Source organism: Bos taurus, chromosome 16, assembly GCF_002263795.3.
Source record: "Bos taurus isolate L1 Dominette 01449 registration number 42190680 breed Hereford chromosome 16, ARS-UCD2.0, whole genome shotgun sequence".
Taxonomy (NCBI): Eukaryota; Metazoa; Chordata; class Mammalia; order Artiodactyla; family Bovidae; genus Bos; species Bos taurus.
Genome location: NC_037343.1, coordinates 51,003,451 through 51,019,979, shown reverse-complemented (window position 1 = coordinate 51,019,979; position 16,529 = coordinate 51,003,451). Strand labels below are relative to the sequence as shown.

The 16,529-nt window shown below is 64.3% G+C and overlaps 2 protein-coding genes across 13 annotated transcripts; both read left to right on the top strand.

Annotated features, from left to right (window-relative positions):
• On the top strand, window positions 1-12,249 carry MIB2 (MIB E3 ubiquitin protein ligase 2). Of its 11 annotated transcripts, none has more exons than XM_059875766.1 (20): window positions 1-215; window positions 1,650-1,805; window positions 5,453-5,708; window positions 5,787-5,958; window positions 6,874-6,980; window positions 7,173-7,367; window positions 7,517-7,659; window positions 7,763-7,870; window positions 8,857-8,961; window positions 9,044-9,206; window positions 9,284-9,417; window positions 9,503-9,651; window positions 9,737-9,893; window positions 9,986-10,146; window positions 10,236-10,362; window positions 10,449-10,682; window positions 11,094-11,272; window positions 11,347-11,540; window positions 11,615-11,717; window positions 11,856-12,249. In XM_059875766.1, exons 3-20 carry the CDS (start codon window positions 5,462-5,464, stop codon window positions 12,232-12,234), a joined length of 3,057 nt encoding a protein of 1,018 aa, XP_059731749.1. In that variant the 5' UTR covers window positions 1-215; window positions 1,650-1,805; window positions 5,453-5,461; the 3' UTR covers window positions 12,235-12,249. The 11 variants fall into 11 exon arrangements, with proteins under 11 accessions (XP_059731749.1, XP_024832567.1, XP_024832568.1 ...); XM_024976799.2 differs by having other exon boundaries at window positions 1,718-1,805; window positions 11,615-11,680; window positions 11,856-12,185; XM_024976800.2 differs by having other exon boundaries at window positions 7,775-7,870; window positions 11,615-11,680; window positions 11,856-12,185.
• A 1,531-nt stretch (window positions 12,250-13,780) lies between these two features.
• Window positions 13,781-16,125, top strand: MMP23 (matrix metallopeptidase 23). 2 transcript variants are annotated; one of them, XM_005217096.5, is made up of 8 exons: window positions 13,781-13,966; window positions 14,295-14,431; window positions 14,513-14,652; window positions 14,717-14,884; window positions 15,247-15,411; window positions 15,483-15,593; window positions 15,670-15,796; window positions 15,884-16,125. In XM_005217096.5, the coding sequence occupies exons 1-8, from the start codon at window positions 13,808-13,810 to the stop codon at window positions 15,993-15,995; spliced, it is 1,119 nt and encodes a 372-aa protein (XP_005217153.1). In that variant the 5' UTR covers window positions 13,781-13,807; the 3' UTR covers window positions 15,996-16,125.
• Window positions 16,126-16,529: the final 404 nt, after the last annotated feature.

The following is a 16,529-nucleotide window of genomic DNA, read 5'->3' as shown; positions in this document are numbered from 1 at the left end:
GAGCCCCTGGCGCCGGGGGCTTTGGGCGGCCTCAGCCAGTGGACTCCGGCGCTGCGCGGCACAGCTGAGCACCTGGCAGGTTGGCTGGCTCAGAGCAGTCTAGCTCGCGGGCTGGCCGCCCCACACACTGAGGCCGCAGCCGACCGACTGACAGACTCGGCGCTTCTCAGGCCCCTGGAGCCTAGGCGCAGAGCGGCCCGGACGCAAACTTCCGGGCAAGTGGAAGGGTCGACAGGGCCACTAGGCCCGGGGTCGGCAGCGGCGGGGGCCCGGGGCGGTTTCCCGAGGAAGGTGACGAATGACAGGGGCGGGACGGACCCGAGCGAGTGAGGAAGGGGTCACTTTCAGTGTGGGCGCCCGGCTCAGCCTGTCCAGCCCCGCCCCCCCCGCAGGCCAGCTGCTGGAGTCCAAGGCGCAGCGCTGGGCGCTGACGTCGGCTGAGCCGGGTCCGCCACCCCTCTGGGCCCTACCCCGGCGGCCCTAGACCCTCGGAGCCCTGCAGGGTAGGAGGCAGGCCCTTGGGGCAGCTCTGGTGTCGTTAGCGTGGGCCGTGCATGGGCGTGTAGACAAACCAGCGAGGCGCTGATTGTGCGTCTTGGCATTCCCACCCCCCCCGCCCCCCCCGCCGCCGCAGGGTCGGATGGCTCAGGGCTTGAGCCGAAGGTTAACGGCCAGCCCCCAAGTCTCCAGGCTTCAGGGCTGCAGCCCACCTGTCTGTAGGCGGGCGGGGGACGACTGGGCAGCTAGATAAGAGAGCTCTTGAGGGGCTCAGATTTTGTCTGATGCCACGTCAAAAAGGTTTTGCTTGTTTTTTAATATGTCTAGGGTGTTGGGGTGTGAATAATCCTGCCTCTCTCCTTTTGAGCTCAGAACCAATAGAGAAAATAAGTAAAGGTGCCAGACAGGCTCCTGGTGGGCATCAGCGGGGCAGGGGTTGCGGGAGCATTACAGTGGGAGCACTGGCACACCAGGTCGTTCCTGGCGGGTCCCCTCCTCTCGCCTTTCCCTCTGGCCTGTTGCTCCAGGTGCAACAAGTATCTGAATGTCATGCTCCCGCCCAAGACTGGCCCTGTGCAGTGGTTGGGTGGTGACTGCCCTTGCCTGAGGGCTTCTGTTTGGGTCACCAGGATTAGGGTGATGGCCTCCTTCTACTTCCTTTAGGCCTTCTTCCAGCAGGTGACTGACAGGCCAGACTCCCTGGCCACTCAGGATGTCCACCTCGGCCTCAGCAAGAGCTGCCACATGACCGGAGCCTATGATTCGCCAAGTCTTGCCAGTTGACTGTGCCACATGTGGTGCGGATTTAAACACCGTCATTAGACCAGCCAGAGGTGCCCAGAAAGGAGTGGCAGCCTCTGGTGGCCAGCAGTCGGCACCCAAGTTGATTCTTCTCAATAAAGACAGTTTGCCAACTTCCTAGCTAAATGGGATTTACTCTTTGCAGCTTTTTAAAGTTTTTTTTCATAAAATAATCAAAATAGTGCAAATACTTTTATTTCTATACTGTCTAAACGTGTGCTTTAGAAATACTTCTGCCTTCCAAAGAGAAACTAGTAAACTAATAGAGCAGACCCAGGTGTCCACCCATTTGGTTGAGATGGTAAATGCTAAAAGTTTAAGACTGCCTTTTAAAACCCATTTTTCCCCAGACCTGCTGACTTTCTACCTGTTTGGTTTGCTGTGCTCTGTGTCAGCCATGGATTCCAATCTCCAACAGGAAATCTTGGTGGCTGAGCAAACTTGTGACCCGAGAAACAGCAGCTAAGCATTTGGGATGCTGACAAGAGGCTGGTGTATACGCTGAGGTAAGTGCCAGCTGCTCATGCCCTGAGTGCCTCTGTGTTTGTTCGCGCTTGGCCGTGTCCGACTCTTGGCGACCCCATGAACTGCTGGTCATCAGGCACCTCTGTCCATGAAGTTTTCCAGGCAAAAATACTGGAGTGGGTTGCCATTTCCTACTCCAGGGGATCTTCTCCACTGAGGGATGGAACCTCCATCTCCTGTGTCTCCTGCATTGGCAGGAGGATTCTTTACCATCGCGCCACTTGGGAAACCCTCAGGGTTGTCATAAACCTTTGCAGCGACAGCCTTTGGGGGTTCTGATGCCGCCAGATGCCTGGGTTGTACGCTCTGAGGAAGATGTCAGAGGACAGTGTTTCTGCCAAAAGGAGAAAAAGGAAGAGCTCTCTGGGTGAATTTCTCAGTGAAACAAGAGTTCCCTTCCTCCCTATCCTCTCCCTTCCCCTGACCCTGGTCCATTCCCCACTTGCCATCCCCTCCCTTCATACCCTTGGAGACCTTCTGAGGTGAGATAGTGAGCCCTGATAGTGGGAGGGCTGGGGACCTGGGGGTCACATGGAGCACGAATGGCCATCTCCTGGGTCCTGGTGACAACAATGACAAAGACCAGGCAGGGAGGCAGGTGGCAGAGTAGCAGAGAGACCTGGAAAGCCTCTGGGCTGCTTCACAGGGGTCCTACAATGCTGTGTCCGAGGTCTGGGAGCCAGGAGGGCAAGCAGGGGGCATTGTTGGGGTCCCTGCTCAGACCCAGCTGCAGTGATGCCAGGCTGGATGGAGGTGCTGCGGCACAGGACCCACCTGGGCACCCGGGGTGGAGTGTGGAGGGGAGGACTGCTCTTCTCTGTCCACTGTCCTTCAGGGGCACTGGTCTGAGTGGGAGGAAGCCTGAGGCTCAGCGTGTCCCTTCAGCTCTGTCCCCCATGGGCTAGTGGGCTCCCAGGGCCACATACTTAGGGAGCGTGGCAGGTTGCTGGCCAGCACTGGAGAACTGTCTGGCTGTGCTATAAATAGGGATGTGAACACGACAGGTGCTTGTCAGAGGCACTTCTTGTGACAGGCTGGACTTTGCTGGTGACCTAGTGGAGCCACTGCGGGCTGAGACTTGGTCCTCTTTTCCCACAGACCTTGCTGGGCACCTTCCACTCCTGACCATTCTCTGTCCATCCCCCTGAGGGCAGAGCCAGGCACTGGCCACACCTGCTCTCCTGCTTAAGGTGTCCAATCACCCTGAGTCTTGTTGGAGACAGTCTGCAGCCCATGGCCAGTGGATCTGTAGGCCTACAGAAAGGGTGGGTGCGGTGGCCGGCCAGGTGGGCTGAGAGGCTGGGCTCACAGGCTACAGAATAACTGTGGTGCTGACTCTTGGGAGAGCGTCCTTTCCTGCTCCTTTATCTCAATCCAGGGCCAGTTTCTGGGCCTTGCAGGTGGCATGTCCCCTGCGAGCAGGCACTCTCGCTGCCTATCTGCCCACACTTGTTTGGGTATGTGGTTGCCTGGCTGACTAGCTCAGCAGGAGTGCCTGGGAAGAGTAGGGGGCAGCTCAGCACTGCCCAGGAGCCATGGCAATCCTGGAGGCTCCCAGTGGGAGGAGGGCCTGTGCCCTGAAGGGCAGCACCTCCTCTCTGCCACTGAACCACTGGCTCAGGCTGGGCTGCCCTGCCCACTTGCACATGAGTGGCAGCTGCTGACAGATGAGGCGGCAGCCCACAGGCCCTGCCCTTGTCTGGGGCTTACTGGCACCAAAGAGCCACAGGCATTCTCATGTGGGCTTCTCGCTGTGGCTAGCAGGACAGAAAAGCCCTGGTGCCCCATCTTCAGTGGGTCCAGAGGTCATGGGGGGAGGGTGGCTGGAGGGCAGCGGGAGCAGGAGGCCGTACAGCCCCTGTGGGGCAGCCGTCCAGGTAAAGGAGTAGCAGGGTGATTTGCTGAGACTGGGCTTCGAGTTCGAAAGACTTGTCATTTCAGATGGTCTACCAGTATCTGGAAGCTCTGGCGGTCCTGGGCAGGGTGAGGAGGGAGTGGGCACAGGCACCTGTGGGGGTTGGGGAGGACTCGCAGAAGGCTGAGCTGGCTGAGCAGTTCATACCACAGAATCTGAGGGTCATTCACTTGGACTCTAGGCTGGGTGTGACCCAGGAGCCTCGCCCTGTAGGCAGTGCCCCTCCCCTGCATACCCTGTGCCGGGCGCTGGCCTACAGGTGAGACTGGACAGAGGGTGGCCGTCAGGTGACCTGTGGGCTCAGGCTTGGGATGCTGATTGTTGAGCTGGGGTTGGGGGGGGTGGTCCAGGTGCAGGGGTGACATGTGGGTTTCCTTCCCTGTTGCTGGTCAAGCCTTGGGCTGGCCTGGCAGGCTATGGCTGCTCTGGGCCACTGGGCACTAGAGGGAGTAGCTATACCCCAGAAGGTTTCCAGGCCTCCTCTGGCCTTCCAGGGGCCACTGGAAGTGCAGTGAGCTTCGTTCAGGGATCTAGGCCTGCATCTTTCCTGGCCTTGGGGCCCTCATGCTGGGGAGGCAGTCTCCAGAGATGGAGGGGTGACTGCTCCCTTACTGTCCTGGGGCCCCAAAACCCCTACCTCTTCATTACTGTCTTGGGGGGCCCCAGGTCCCCTCCCACTTCAGGTCCTGTTGCTTTAAACTCTTAGGGGTTGTTCAAATCCATTGATGTTAAACCAATTTTATTGAAGAATCACATAATGCCAGGAGGCACAGGTCATGAGTGATCCAGCTTTGCAAAGTGAACACACATGTAACTGGCACCCAGATGAGGAAATAGCATGTCCCCGGTTCCAAGCCCCTGTGACTGGCTTAGCCACGGTCTCCCTGCCTCCGGCGCCCTGGCTTTGCTTGTTCCGCCTGTGAGCTTCCTGTCGGTGGGGTCAGGTGCATGGCTCCTCTCCTTCAGCGTCCGTTTGTGAGCTCTGCTGTGTAGTGTGGTGGGTCGTGCTCCCTTGAAAGTAAATCTTCTCAGGACCTGGTTCACGCGGGCACTGCTGTGAATTGTGCCAGCTCCGTCAGGGCCTGCCTGGGGTGGCCAGGCCACACCTCTCAGAGGAAGGCCCGGCAGTGAGGCCGAGTGACGGTGCAGCACCGCTCACCGGCTGTGGGTAGCATCAGCCCCACAGCGTGCTAGGTGCTGGAGGTACCTGTCGCAGGGTTTTCCTGTTTTCTGTCAGATAGTCTGCTTTGTGCATGAGGTCAGCAGGCTCTTTCCTCACTCTGGGTACGTGGTCTTTGTGCCTCTCTAGTCTTAAGTGCCAGCCAGTGTTTCTTCAGAAAGTTTTGTCTTACCTTGCATGTTGATATCTGCAGTCCTAGTGGGCACCCCCCTGCCCCCCACCCCCATGCCAGGCACCCAGAACCTGATCTGCTGCTGTGTAGACCTTCTGACCAGATCTTATTCCCTGGTCCCTGGGGAGCTGGAGTCCCATCACCAGGACTGCCCCCACACTACTGCTCCAGCTCCCCACAGCTGCTGGAGGGGGGCAGCTGGGGGAGGGTCCCTTTCCAGAGAGGTGTCCCATTGCCCTCCAGCCCCAGGGCATTTCTGCGTGCCCCTCCCCCACACTGGTTTCCCTCTCTCCCTGGCAGTCCTCTGGTGTGACCTCGTGTGGCTTTCTCCATGTGGCCCAATGGTCCCCTCTCCCCGCAGGCCTCCACCATGGACCCAGACCCCCAAGCAGGCGTGCAGGTGGGCATGCGCGTGGTGCGTGGCGTGGACTGGAAGTGGGGCCAGCAGGACGGCGGCGAGGGCGGCGTGGGCACGGTGGTGGAGCTCGGCCGCCACGGCAGCCCTTCGACCCCCGACCGCACGGTGGTCGTGCAGTGGGACCACGGCACTCGTACCAACTACCGCGCGGGCTACCAGGGCGCACACGACCTGCTGCTCTATGACAACGCCCAAATCGGTGCGGGCCTGGGGGCGGGGCTGGGGCGGAGCTGGGCTGGGGCGGGGCCTGCGGCACTCCTGACGCTGCGCCCTGCAGGTGTCCGCCACCCCAACATCATCTGCGACTGCTGCAAGAAGCACGGGCTGCGGGGCATGCGCTGGAAGTGCCGTATCTGCTTCGACTACGATCTCTGCACGCAATGCTACATGCACAACAAACACGACCTGGCCCACGCCTTCGAGCGCTACGAGACGGCCCACTCGCGCCCGTGAGTCCCCCCAGCCGTCCCAGTGTCCCACCCCACCTGCAAGCGTCCAGGGCCTCCTGAGAATGCCTCTGACCCACGACGAGCCTTGGGAGAGCTGGAGCTGCCTCCTGCTGACTGCTCTGCTGCAGGTCAAGTCTGTCCTGAGCCATTTCCTGGAGGAGTGACCAGGGTGATGATCACCCCAGGGGCCTGGGCATTGACACCAGCCCCAACCCCCTACAGAAGGCGACTGTGTCCACCTCGCAGGTCTGCGGAGGTCGGTGCTGTGGATGGGGCCTCCTCTCACCCTGACCCTCTTCTCGCCAGGCTCTCCCTGGCCCCCCAGTGCTGCCTGACCGGGGCTCTGAGAGTGGCCTGTGTGGTGTGCTGCTTGCATCTGCTGTGGTCAGGAGGGCCCACGCTAGGGAAGATGGGCTCCCAGAGGCGCACCCCTGCCACCTACACTGTCGCCTTTGGCTCCTTGACACCCCCACCCGTGGAGGGGAGGGATGTGCTGGCTAGTGAGGGAGCTGGGAGCAGCCATCCAACACCTCTGGCCAGGCCTGCCTTCCTCACGCCAGTTGTTTCTCACATGCTGAACCCTCCCCAGGCCAGGCCGGGTGCTGAGCTCTGGGCATAGCTCTGACAGGATACCTAGCTCTCCAGGAGGTGGCAGATGTGGTGTGACCACACACAGGAACCATGCGGTGAGGGTGGGCCTGGAGCACCCGTCCAACCTGGTGTCATGAAAGGCCCCTGGAGGGAACCAGTCAGCAGCCCCACTCAAGGTCCAGTGTGGAGGGCACTGGCCTGGGGCACCTGCTGTTCCAGGGGAAGAGACCCTGGGGCGGGAATGGGAGCAGGGCTGGCAGAGCATAGGGCCTGCCTCTGGCACCACTGCCCTTCATGGCCTGGGACCCACTCTGTTTCCCGTAGGGTCATGCTGAGTCCCCGCCAGGGCCTCCCAAGGATCCCGTTAAGGGGCATCTTCCAGGGGGCGAAGGTGGTTCGGGGCCCCGACTGGGAGTGGGGCTCACAGGATGGTGAGTGGGGGCCAGGTGGGAAGGTCGGGGGCTCACAGGATGGTGAGTGAGAGGGCAGGAAGGTGGGGGGCTCACAGGATGGTGAGTGGAGGGGGGTGGGAAGGGGGGGCGGTTGTGGGAGGCAGTTTCCGCCAGCTGTGGCTCATCTTCATGGCGTGGGTTTACCCTGTTGGTGGGGCCACTGTCTCCCAGGAGGAGAAGGGAAGCCAGGCCGAGTAGTGGACATCCGTGGCTGGGACGTGGAGACAGGCCGGAGCGTGGCCAGTGTGACGTGGGCTGATGGCACCACCAACGTGTACCGTGTGGGCCACAAGGGCAAGGTGGATCTCAAGTGTGTGGGCGAGGCAGCTGGCGGCTTCTACTACAGGGACCACCTCCCAAGGCTTGGTATGGGGGGCCGTCCACCACGTGCCCCGCCCCCCCCATTTGCCCTCTGTCCTGCCCTGGGCCCGGGGGTGGTCTCTGGAGTCACTGAGGTGAGTGGTGTAGGCAGAAGGAACTGCCTGAGCCAGGCCTGCTACACCCCCCACCCCCAGGCAAGCCCGCAGAGCTGCAGCGCAGGGTCAGTGCTGATGGCCAGCCCTTCCAGCGTGGGGACAAGGTCAAGTGTCTGCTGGACGCGGATGTGCTGAGGGAGATGCAGGAAGGCCACGGCGGGTGGAACCCCCGGATGGCCAAGGTGAGATGCCCCACCTGGTGAGTTCCCGTGCCCACTCTCCCCATGTCCTCTGGCCCCCCACCCTCCTGCTCCACCTGGCCACCGCCTCCATGACCCGCCACAGTTTATCGGACAGACGGGCACCGTGCACCGCATCACAGACCGTGGGGACGTGCGTGTGCAGTTCAGCCACAAGACCCGCTGGACCTTCCACCCTGGGGCTCTCACCAAGGTGCATGGGGGGGCTTAGCTGAGCCCCTTCTGCTCACTCTTCACCCCCTTTCATGTACCCGCTCGGCCCTGGGAGTGCCTTCCTCTGGCCCTGAAGGACGAGGTCAGGGCCTGGTGGGTCTGAAGGGGATTCAGTCCAGGGAGAGGGACCTAGATGGGAAGGGGAGGCCCAGGGCATTGTTGGAAGTGGGGGCAGACCAGGGCCCAGTGTGTGTTCCGAGGGCCAGGGGAGCCTCGCAGGCTGCAGGTGGCATGGTTGGGCAGAGTTCCTAGAATGCTACTGTGGGTGCCGCCTGAAAGGTGGGAAGGCCCCTTAGGACAGGGGTGGATCCTGGATCAGGGTGGTGGGGCATGGTGAGAGCTGTTTGAGAAGCAGTATTTCTCAGAAGCAGGAGGGAGGAGGTGGAGGGCAGGTGGCAGAGCATCCGGTGACGGCCCCTGGACAGAATGCGGAGCCAGCACTCAGCTTGAGTTGGGGACACCTGGGACATGTGGGCCTTCAAGGAGGGGGTATGGCGGGGTCACAGGACAGGTGGTTTATACAGTGAGTTCTGTCTGTGCAGGTGAGGGCACAGGTGTGGAGAAAGTTGCCAGGGAAGGTTTGGGGTGCGGGAGGAGCAGCCCCTGACCCCGCCATGTTCAGGCTCTGCCCCCAGTCATCTTGGCGCCCCTCCTCCAAGCTGGGCTGGGCTGGTCTTGGCCATACTGCCCACCCTCCCATCAGCCCGTGATCAGGCCTGCCCCAGCCTGAACACCCCTGAGCTGACTCTGGCCATCACCCCCGTGGCTCTGAGGCTGGGCCAGCAGGGCTATCCTGGTCACCTGTCACCCTTATTGGGTGAGACTCTGGTTGTGTTTTCAGGCAGGGGCTGGGGTCCTGGTGAGGTGGAGCTGAACGAGGGTGGGGGCCTTCCTGCTCTCCGACCCCGGGCAACCATGCCCGCTGGGGCCCCTCATGTGCTTCTCTTTTGCTCCTCTGTCACTCAGCAAAACTCCTGCTTGGTGGGTGAGGTGGTGCGGGTTATCGATGACCTTGACACGGTGAAGCGGCTGCAGGCTGGCCATGGGGAATGGACCGATGACATGGCCCCTGTGAGTCCCCCACCCCTACCTCCATGCCCATCACACTAACCTCTGGGAGGCACGCCTGTGACCCCACCCTCTCCTCATTCAGGCTCTGGGCCGCATTGGGAGAGTGCTGAAGGTTTTCGGAGACGGGAACGTGGGTGTGCTGGTCAGTGGGAAGCTGTGGACCTTTAGCCCCTCCTGCCTGGTGGCCTACCGGCCTGAGGAAGATGCCAACCTGGACGTAGCTGGGCGAGCCCGGGAGAACAAAAGTGAGAGCGTCCATTGAGCAGCTCATTGGGGCAGGGCTGCCCTGGCCACCACTGACCCTCAACCCCACCCTCCCCAGGCTCCCTGAGCGTTGTCTTGGACAAGCTTCGAGCCCAGAAGAGTGACCTGGAGCACCCAGGGAAGCTGGTGGTGGAGGTGGCTCTGGGCAATGTGGCCCGGGCTCTGGACCTGCTGCGGCGGCACCCAGAACAGGCGAGCCTGAGACCTGCCTCCTGGCCCAGGCAGCCCCAGCGAGGGGGCCAAGGGCCAGGGACTGACCCTCTGCCTCTCCCGGCAGGTGGACACCAAGAATCAGGGCAGGACTGCCCTGCAGATGGCTGCCTACCTAGGCCAGGTGGAGCTGGTGCGGCTGCTGCTGCAGGCTCAGGCGGGCGTTGACCTGCCGGATGATGAGGGCAACACGGCACTGCACTACGCAGCCCTGGGGTGAGGCCCGGCCAGAGTGCGAGGGGGCTGGGCCTGCAGGTCCAGCCGGTGGGCACATCGCCCCTCCTGCTTCCTCTCCTGCCAGGAACCAGCCTGAGGCTGCCCGGGTGCTCTTGAGCTCAGGTTGTGGGGCCAATGCTCTGAACAGCACTCGGAGCTCAGCACTGCATGTGGCCGTGCAGAGGGGCTTCCTGGAAGTGGTGAAGGTCCTGTGTGAGCGTGGCTGTGACGTCAACCTGCCTGTGAGTGCTGGGTCCCCTGGCTCTGGCCCTGGGGTCAAGGAGGTCATGGCTGAGATCTCCTTGCCAAGTGATCACTGGCCTACCACCGGCAGGATGCCCATGCTGATACACCCCTGCACTGCGCCATCTCAGCGGGCACTGGTGCCAGCGGCATTGTGGAGGTCCTCACCGAGGTGCCAGGCATCGATGTCACTGCCACCAACAGCCAGGGCTTCACTCTGCTGCACCATGCGTCCCTCAAAGGCCACACACTGTGAGTTTGGGGTGACACACAGCTCCTGCTGTGCCACCGGGCCACCCTGGGTCGCCCCTGACCCCAGAGGCATCTCGCTGCTCCCACAGAGCTGTCAGGAGGATTCTGGCACGGGCACGGCAGCTGGTGGACGCCAAGAAGGAGGATGGTTTTACGGCACTGCACCTGGCCGCCTTCAACAACCATGGGGAGGTGGCCCAGGTTCTCATCCAAGAGGTGTGGACAGAGTCCCCTGGGCTTCGGACTGGGGTGTCAGGGCCCACCAGGTTCCCTGGGTTGAGCCCGTGCCCACCCCTCCCCAGGGCCACTGTGATGTGAACGCTCGCAACCGTAAGCTGCAGTCCCCACTGCACCTGGCTGTGCAGCAGGCCCACGTGGGGCTGGTGCCACTGCTGGTGGATGCGGGCTGCAGCGTCAACGCCGAGGATGAGGAGGGGGACACGGCTCTGCACGTGGCCCTGCAGCGCCACCAGCTGCTGCCTCTGGCAGCTGATGGGAGCGCAGGGGACCCGGGTCCCCTGCAGCTGCTGTCCAGGGTGAGGAAATGTGACTCTGGGTGCTGGGGAGGGGGGCACAGAACTGGGCCACAGGCTCCTTTGCCCTCCCTGCCCTCAGGACGGCCGGATCAGGTCTCGTAGGGCAGGCAGTCTGGGCCACAGTGGTTTGTTCTGCGACCCTGGTCACCACTCCTGGCCCAGTGTTCCTGAGATTCTGACCATCTGGGGAGAGGGAGTGGGGTCTAGCGGGGCTGGGCCCTGCTATAGGCCGAGTGGTGTGTCAGAACATGGCCTTCATGCCACCAACTGCCTAGTGGGGCCCTTTGCCTCCGGCTCCAGGGGCCTCAGGAGGCAGGTGCTCAGGCCTCTGCAGCCAGATACCAGCCGAGGCTTCCTTCAGACCAGTGTTCCCAGGCACTCGCCCTCACCAGCGTCTGTCCTGCCATCCAGCTACAGGCCTCGGGCCTTCCGAGCAGTGCAGAGCTGACGGCAGGCGCGGCTATGGCCTACTACTTAGCGCTGGAGGGCGCCGACCTGAGCTACGCCAACCACCGCGGCCGGAGCCCCCTGGACCTGGCTGCCGAGGGTCGCCTGCTCAAAGCCCTGCAGGGCTGTGCTCAGCGCTTCCGGTGAGCCGGTGGGGAGGCGGGTGGGGGGCGGGCTCGAAACTCCGGGCCCTTTCAAGACCCCTGTCCTCACGCAGGGAGCGGCAGGCTGGAGGCAGTGGCAGCGGGGGCTCGGCCCAGGGTCCAAGACTGGTGCTCAGTGCTCCGAACACTGTAACCAACCTGCATGTGGCCGCGCCGACGGGCCCCGAGGCCGCTGAGTGCCTAGTGTGCTCGGAGCTGGCGCTGCTGGTGCTGTTCTCGCCCTGCCAGCATCGCACAGTGTGCGAGGGTGAGTGCCGGGTGGGGAGGGGGCCGCGGCCGGGCTGGACGGCCCCTCACTCAACCGTGCCCTCCCCCCCGCAGAGTGCGCGCGCAGGATGAAGAAATGCATCAGGTGCCAGGTGGTCATCAGCAAGAAGCTGCGCCCAGGTGGGGCCCGGCGCCCGCCCCGCCCCGCTGCCCCCAGGTGTGGGCCGCTGCGCCCGCCCGCGGCCCCGCCCGCTGTCCACGGCCCCGCCCCCTGTCGTGGCTCACATCTCTGTTCGGGTTCTCTCGCAAGACCTCAGCCCCGAGCCCCCGCCCCTGACCTGGACCTCTTCCGCAGACGGCACGGAGGTGGTCAGCGCAGCCCCCGCGCCCGGCCCACCGCGGCAGTTGGTGGAGGAGCTGCAGAGCCGCTACAGGCAGATGGAGGAGCGCATCACCTGTCCGATTTGCATCGACAGCCACATCCGCCTCGTGTTCCAGTGCGGCCACGGCGCGTGCGCGCCCTGTGGCGCGGCGCTCAGCGCCTGCCCGATCTGCCGCCAGCCCATCCGCGACCGCATCCAGATCTTCGTGTAGCCGGCGCCCCCCGCCTCGTTCCGGGGCCATGCCCCGCGGCCGCCCTCACGAGCCCTTTCTCTGTATTTTATAAAAAGATTGCTGGACTTTGTGCCTGGTTGCCTGTGTGGGGCGGGGCCGTGCGGGTCCCCCACCGCTGACCGTTCTGACCGCACCCCTTACACCGTTGGCCCAGCGCTAGGTTCTGCGCCTTGGCCAGAGGCTTACAGGGCCTCTTCCGACCCATATTCTGCCCTTCCCAGGACTCACGGGTCCAGAGTGCTCCCCGGACCCTGGCCAGAAAGAACGGGACCCCGGGCTTGCGGTGTCGTCCAGGGGCACTGAGTGGACCGAAACCCCAGCAGTAGCCACCTCCTGTCTCCTGGGGTGGGCTACAGAGACGGGTTTTGGCTAAAGCAGGACCCGGTCTCGCAGCAGACTGTGCGGTCCTGGCTAAGTGGGGAGTTGGGCGAGGCCTCTGGTTTGAAGCCAGGAGCCCCGGCAGGGTCCCAGGACCGCTGAGCGTGGGAGGCGGAATATGGATTTGGGGAGAGGGTAGGACACAGGACGGAGAGGGTCGGTGTGCTGGCTCGAACTTAGTCATGAAGTGGGGGAAGGGGGACTGCCCTCGTCTGGACCCAGCAGCCGGGCGCTTTCCAAGAACCACCAAAATGCTCCCCTGGAGCCTCAAGGCTGCCCGCCAGCCACTTGGCGCTGACCCTGCTGGCCCGGTGCGCCACTGTCACTCTGGGCTCAAAGCCTGGATGGAGAATGGGGAGGGCCCGCACCCCCGGCCTCCTCTGGCTGGGCGCCTCTCCACTCGGAGCAATTCCCCCAGCCCCCATCCCGTCTCCCCTCCCGCAGTCCGCTCCGCCCCGGCGGGCCTCCCGCCCGGCCCTGGATCCCGGTTCCCCCAGCCCAGAGGCGCCCTCGCCTCCCTCCAGCCTAGCTCGGCTCCTCAGCCAGGCGCAGCCTGAAAGTCGTCCCGTCGAGTCTTCTGCTCTCAGGACACCCGGCCCCCAGCCCCTACCCAGAACTGTCCAGACTTCGGTCCAGCTTGCGCGCCGCAGGGAGCGCCTAGTGCAGATTCCTGGCTCCCTATGGCCCCCACCCCCGCACCTTGTGCGCTTTCTCTGTCGCCTGCCAGGTCCTTCCGCTGGCCCCGGCAGGTCCCTCTCTCTCCTGGCACACAAACCCCTCTCCGCAGGCGCCGTCCCTCTTCCTTAGCCTGGTACTCACTTGCCACGTCCCCTCCCGTCGCGTCCCTCCCCTCTTGCGGGGTCCCTGTCGCCAGCGCCTGCGGGGGACGTGTCCTCAGCTGACCAGGATGGAGGTTCCACTGCCGGGTCTCATGCAGTGTCGAGGGGCCTGGGGGGACTCCGTTTGGGAGAAAAGCTGCCGAGTCATTCAACTTCCAGCGAGTTTGGGGACCCCAGCTGACACTCCCGCCTAAGCCTAAGTCCCTGGCGTCTGTCCCTTCTCTGGCGTCCCGGGCCCTCCTCGCCCCCCCACTGCCAAGTGACCCCGCCCAGCGGGCCCTGCCCAGGCCACCGCCACCGACCCAGAGGCCCAGGTCCCTGCGCCCCAGGCTGGAGGCGGCGAGGGTGCTCCCGACAGTGGGCGGCCAGCTGGTTCCCTTCAGGGGCGGCCGCGCGCCCTCCCCCCGGGGCTGTAATCCGAGCCGCTGCCGCGCCGCCCCACCGCCCCAGCCCCGACAGCGAGTCCGCAGGCGCCATGGGCCGCGGGGCCTGCGTCCCCTCGGCGGCGTCGGGGGCTGGCGACCGGGCCCGCCAGCTTGGAGCGGTGCTGGGCGCGCTGTGCCTTTTCCCCGCGCTCGTGCTGTTGGCCTGGCCAGGGACCCCAGCGAACGGGGCCGGGGCGAGAGTAGCGCAGGTGAGAGCGGGCGCGGGAACGGGTGGGTCCGGCCCCAGCTCCGCTATCCCGGCGTGAGTCCGCATGTCCGCGGATGCGGGGGGAGGGGCCGGTGGGGGGCAAATCTGCCGCCAGCTCCGCCCACTCCGACCTGGCTTGTTTTTAGTAATTTTTTCTTTCTGTTAAGTAAACCCGGCTCAGGGTAGAAAACCAGAAACAGCCGAAAGGCAGAAAGAGGGGCCATCAGCGCTCCCTGGAGCGCGCCCCCTTTCCAGGCCCTTTTCCTCGCGACCTGGGGCTTGGGGACAGTCCCTACTGCCTCCCCACGGAGCACTTGCTTCCCTTCAAGGGAGACGCTGCGCCCCAGACTTCGGGCGTCCTGGCCTCCGGGAGCCTCGGTCCGCCGCACCCACCGGTGCCCCGCAGACGCCGCTACACGCTGACCCCGGCCAGGCTGCGTTGGGAACACTTCAACCTTACGTACAAGTGCGGCCCTGGCCCTGGAAGGTGGGTGGTGCAAGCCCGGTGCCTCCTTGCCGCCACCCCTGACCGTGACTCCTACCCCAGGATCCTCTCCTTCCCGAGGAACCTGCTCAGCCCCAGCGAGACTCGGCGGGGTCTGGCCGCCGCCTTCCGCATGTGGAGTGACGTGTCCCCCTTCAGCTTCCGCGAGGTGGCCCCCGAGCAGCCCAGCGATCTCCGTATAGGTGGGCGCCGTGCCCCTGCCCCCGCCCCACCCAGAGGCCCTCTCTCAGGCCCGTGCTCCCCCAGGCTTCTACCCCGTCAACCACACGGACTGCCTGGTCTCCCCGCTGCACCACTGCTTCGACGGCCCCACGGGCGAGCTGGCCCACGCCTTCTTTCCCCCACACGGCGGCATCCACTTTGACGACAGCGAGTACTGGGTCCTGGGCCCCACGCGCTACAGCTGGAAGAAAGGTGACGCGGTCCTGGCCTCCCATGGGGCCCCTCCACCACAGTGGGAACAGCGGGGATCTTTGAGGGGTCGTGCAGGGGATTTGGGGTCAGGCTGGCGGGGAGGGGAAGGCTGGTCCGAGGCCGTAGGCCTGGGTTCTGGGAGTCCTGAAGCCCCTCCACCCCCACACCGCTGGAGCCGGAGCCGGAGCCGCATTCCTGGGGGCCAGCTCACCGCCTAGCCGGCCTGGAACATTCTTATCTTCCATGGCTGCGGCGGGGAGGCTCCCTGCGCTGCAGCAGCTGTGCAGGCCGCGGGGAGCAAGGAGGTTGGGTGGGGGTGGGTGCTGGGCCGGGTACCGGGCGCTGACCGGCCGGGCCCGCAGGCGTGTGGCTCACCGACCTGGTGCACGTGGCGGCCCATGAGATCGGCCACGCGCTGGGCCTGATGCACTCCCAGCACGGCCGGGCGCTCATGCACCTCAACGCCACGCTGCGCGGCTGGAAGGCACTATCGCAGGACGAGCTGTGGGGGCTTCACCGGCTCTACGGTGAGTGCGGGACCGGCGGTGAGCTGCGGGAGCGGGGGCGGGCGCGTCCTGAGGTCAGTCTGCCTCCGCAGGCTGCCTGGACAGGCTGTTTGTGTGCGCGTCCTGGGCGCGGAGGGGTTTCTGCGACACCCGCCGGCGACTCATGAAGAGGCTGTGCCCCAGCAGCTGCGACTTTTGCTATGGTGAGGTCGGGTGTCCGCCTGGCCTGGGTGCTCGGGGGGGCGCCCAGCGCTGATCTGGCTCCCCCACCCCGAGCAGAGTTCCCCTTCCCCACGGTGGCCGCCACCCCGCCGCCCCCCAGGACCAAAACCAAGCTGGTGCCCGAGGGCAGGAATGTGACCTTCCGTTGCGGTCAGAAGATCCTCCACAAGAAAGGCAAAGTATAGTGAGTGACCCGCCCCGGCGCCCGACTGGGGATGGGGTGGGGGCGCGGGGAGCGCGAAGAGGGGAGGGCGGGACCCTCCCTGCCCAGCCCTCCGCCCTCTCCGCAGTTGGTACAAGGACCAGGAACCCCTCGAGTTCTCCTACCCCGGCTACCTGGCCCTGGGCGAAGCGCACCTGAGCATCATCGCCAATGCCATTAACGAGGGCACCTACACGTGTGTGGTGCGCCGGCGGCAGCGCGTGCTCAGCACCTATTCCTGGCGCATCCGCGTGCGGAGTTGAGCGCCGTCCTCGGGGCTGAGGCCGCTGATAAAGCACTTTGTCTCTCAAGTCTCCTTGCCCTTTCTTGGGAGGGTGGGCGGCTGTTCTTGCGCCCAGCGGGTGGGGAGCCTGTTGAGCGGGCTGACCACTAGAGCCAGATCTGGCATGTGCTCAGTGCTGGGGAGGCAGGGCTCCCGTGGCTGCAAGAGTGGAGTGAGCTGGGGAGCGGGGCTGGGGGCACCAGCAAAAGGAACTAGTTTGGAGGAGGTGGGGGCCTCAGACAGAGAGCCTGTCCAGCCAGACTAGTATCTGTTGGTCTTCCAAGTCAGGAAGAGATGGGCCCAAGTGGGGTTGGAGGCCACCCTTTATCCCCCACTTCTATCAAGAGTGTGGGGGCCCAGGATCCCCGCACCCCCAGGGAGCACTAGCTCAGGATCCAGCACAGGACTAGCCGCTCAAAGAAGGATATACCA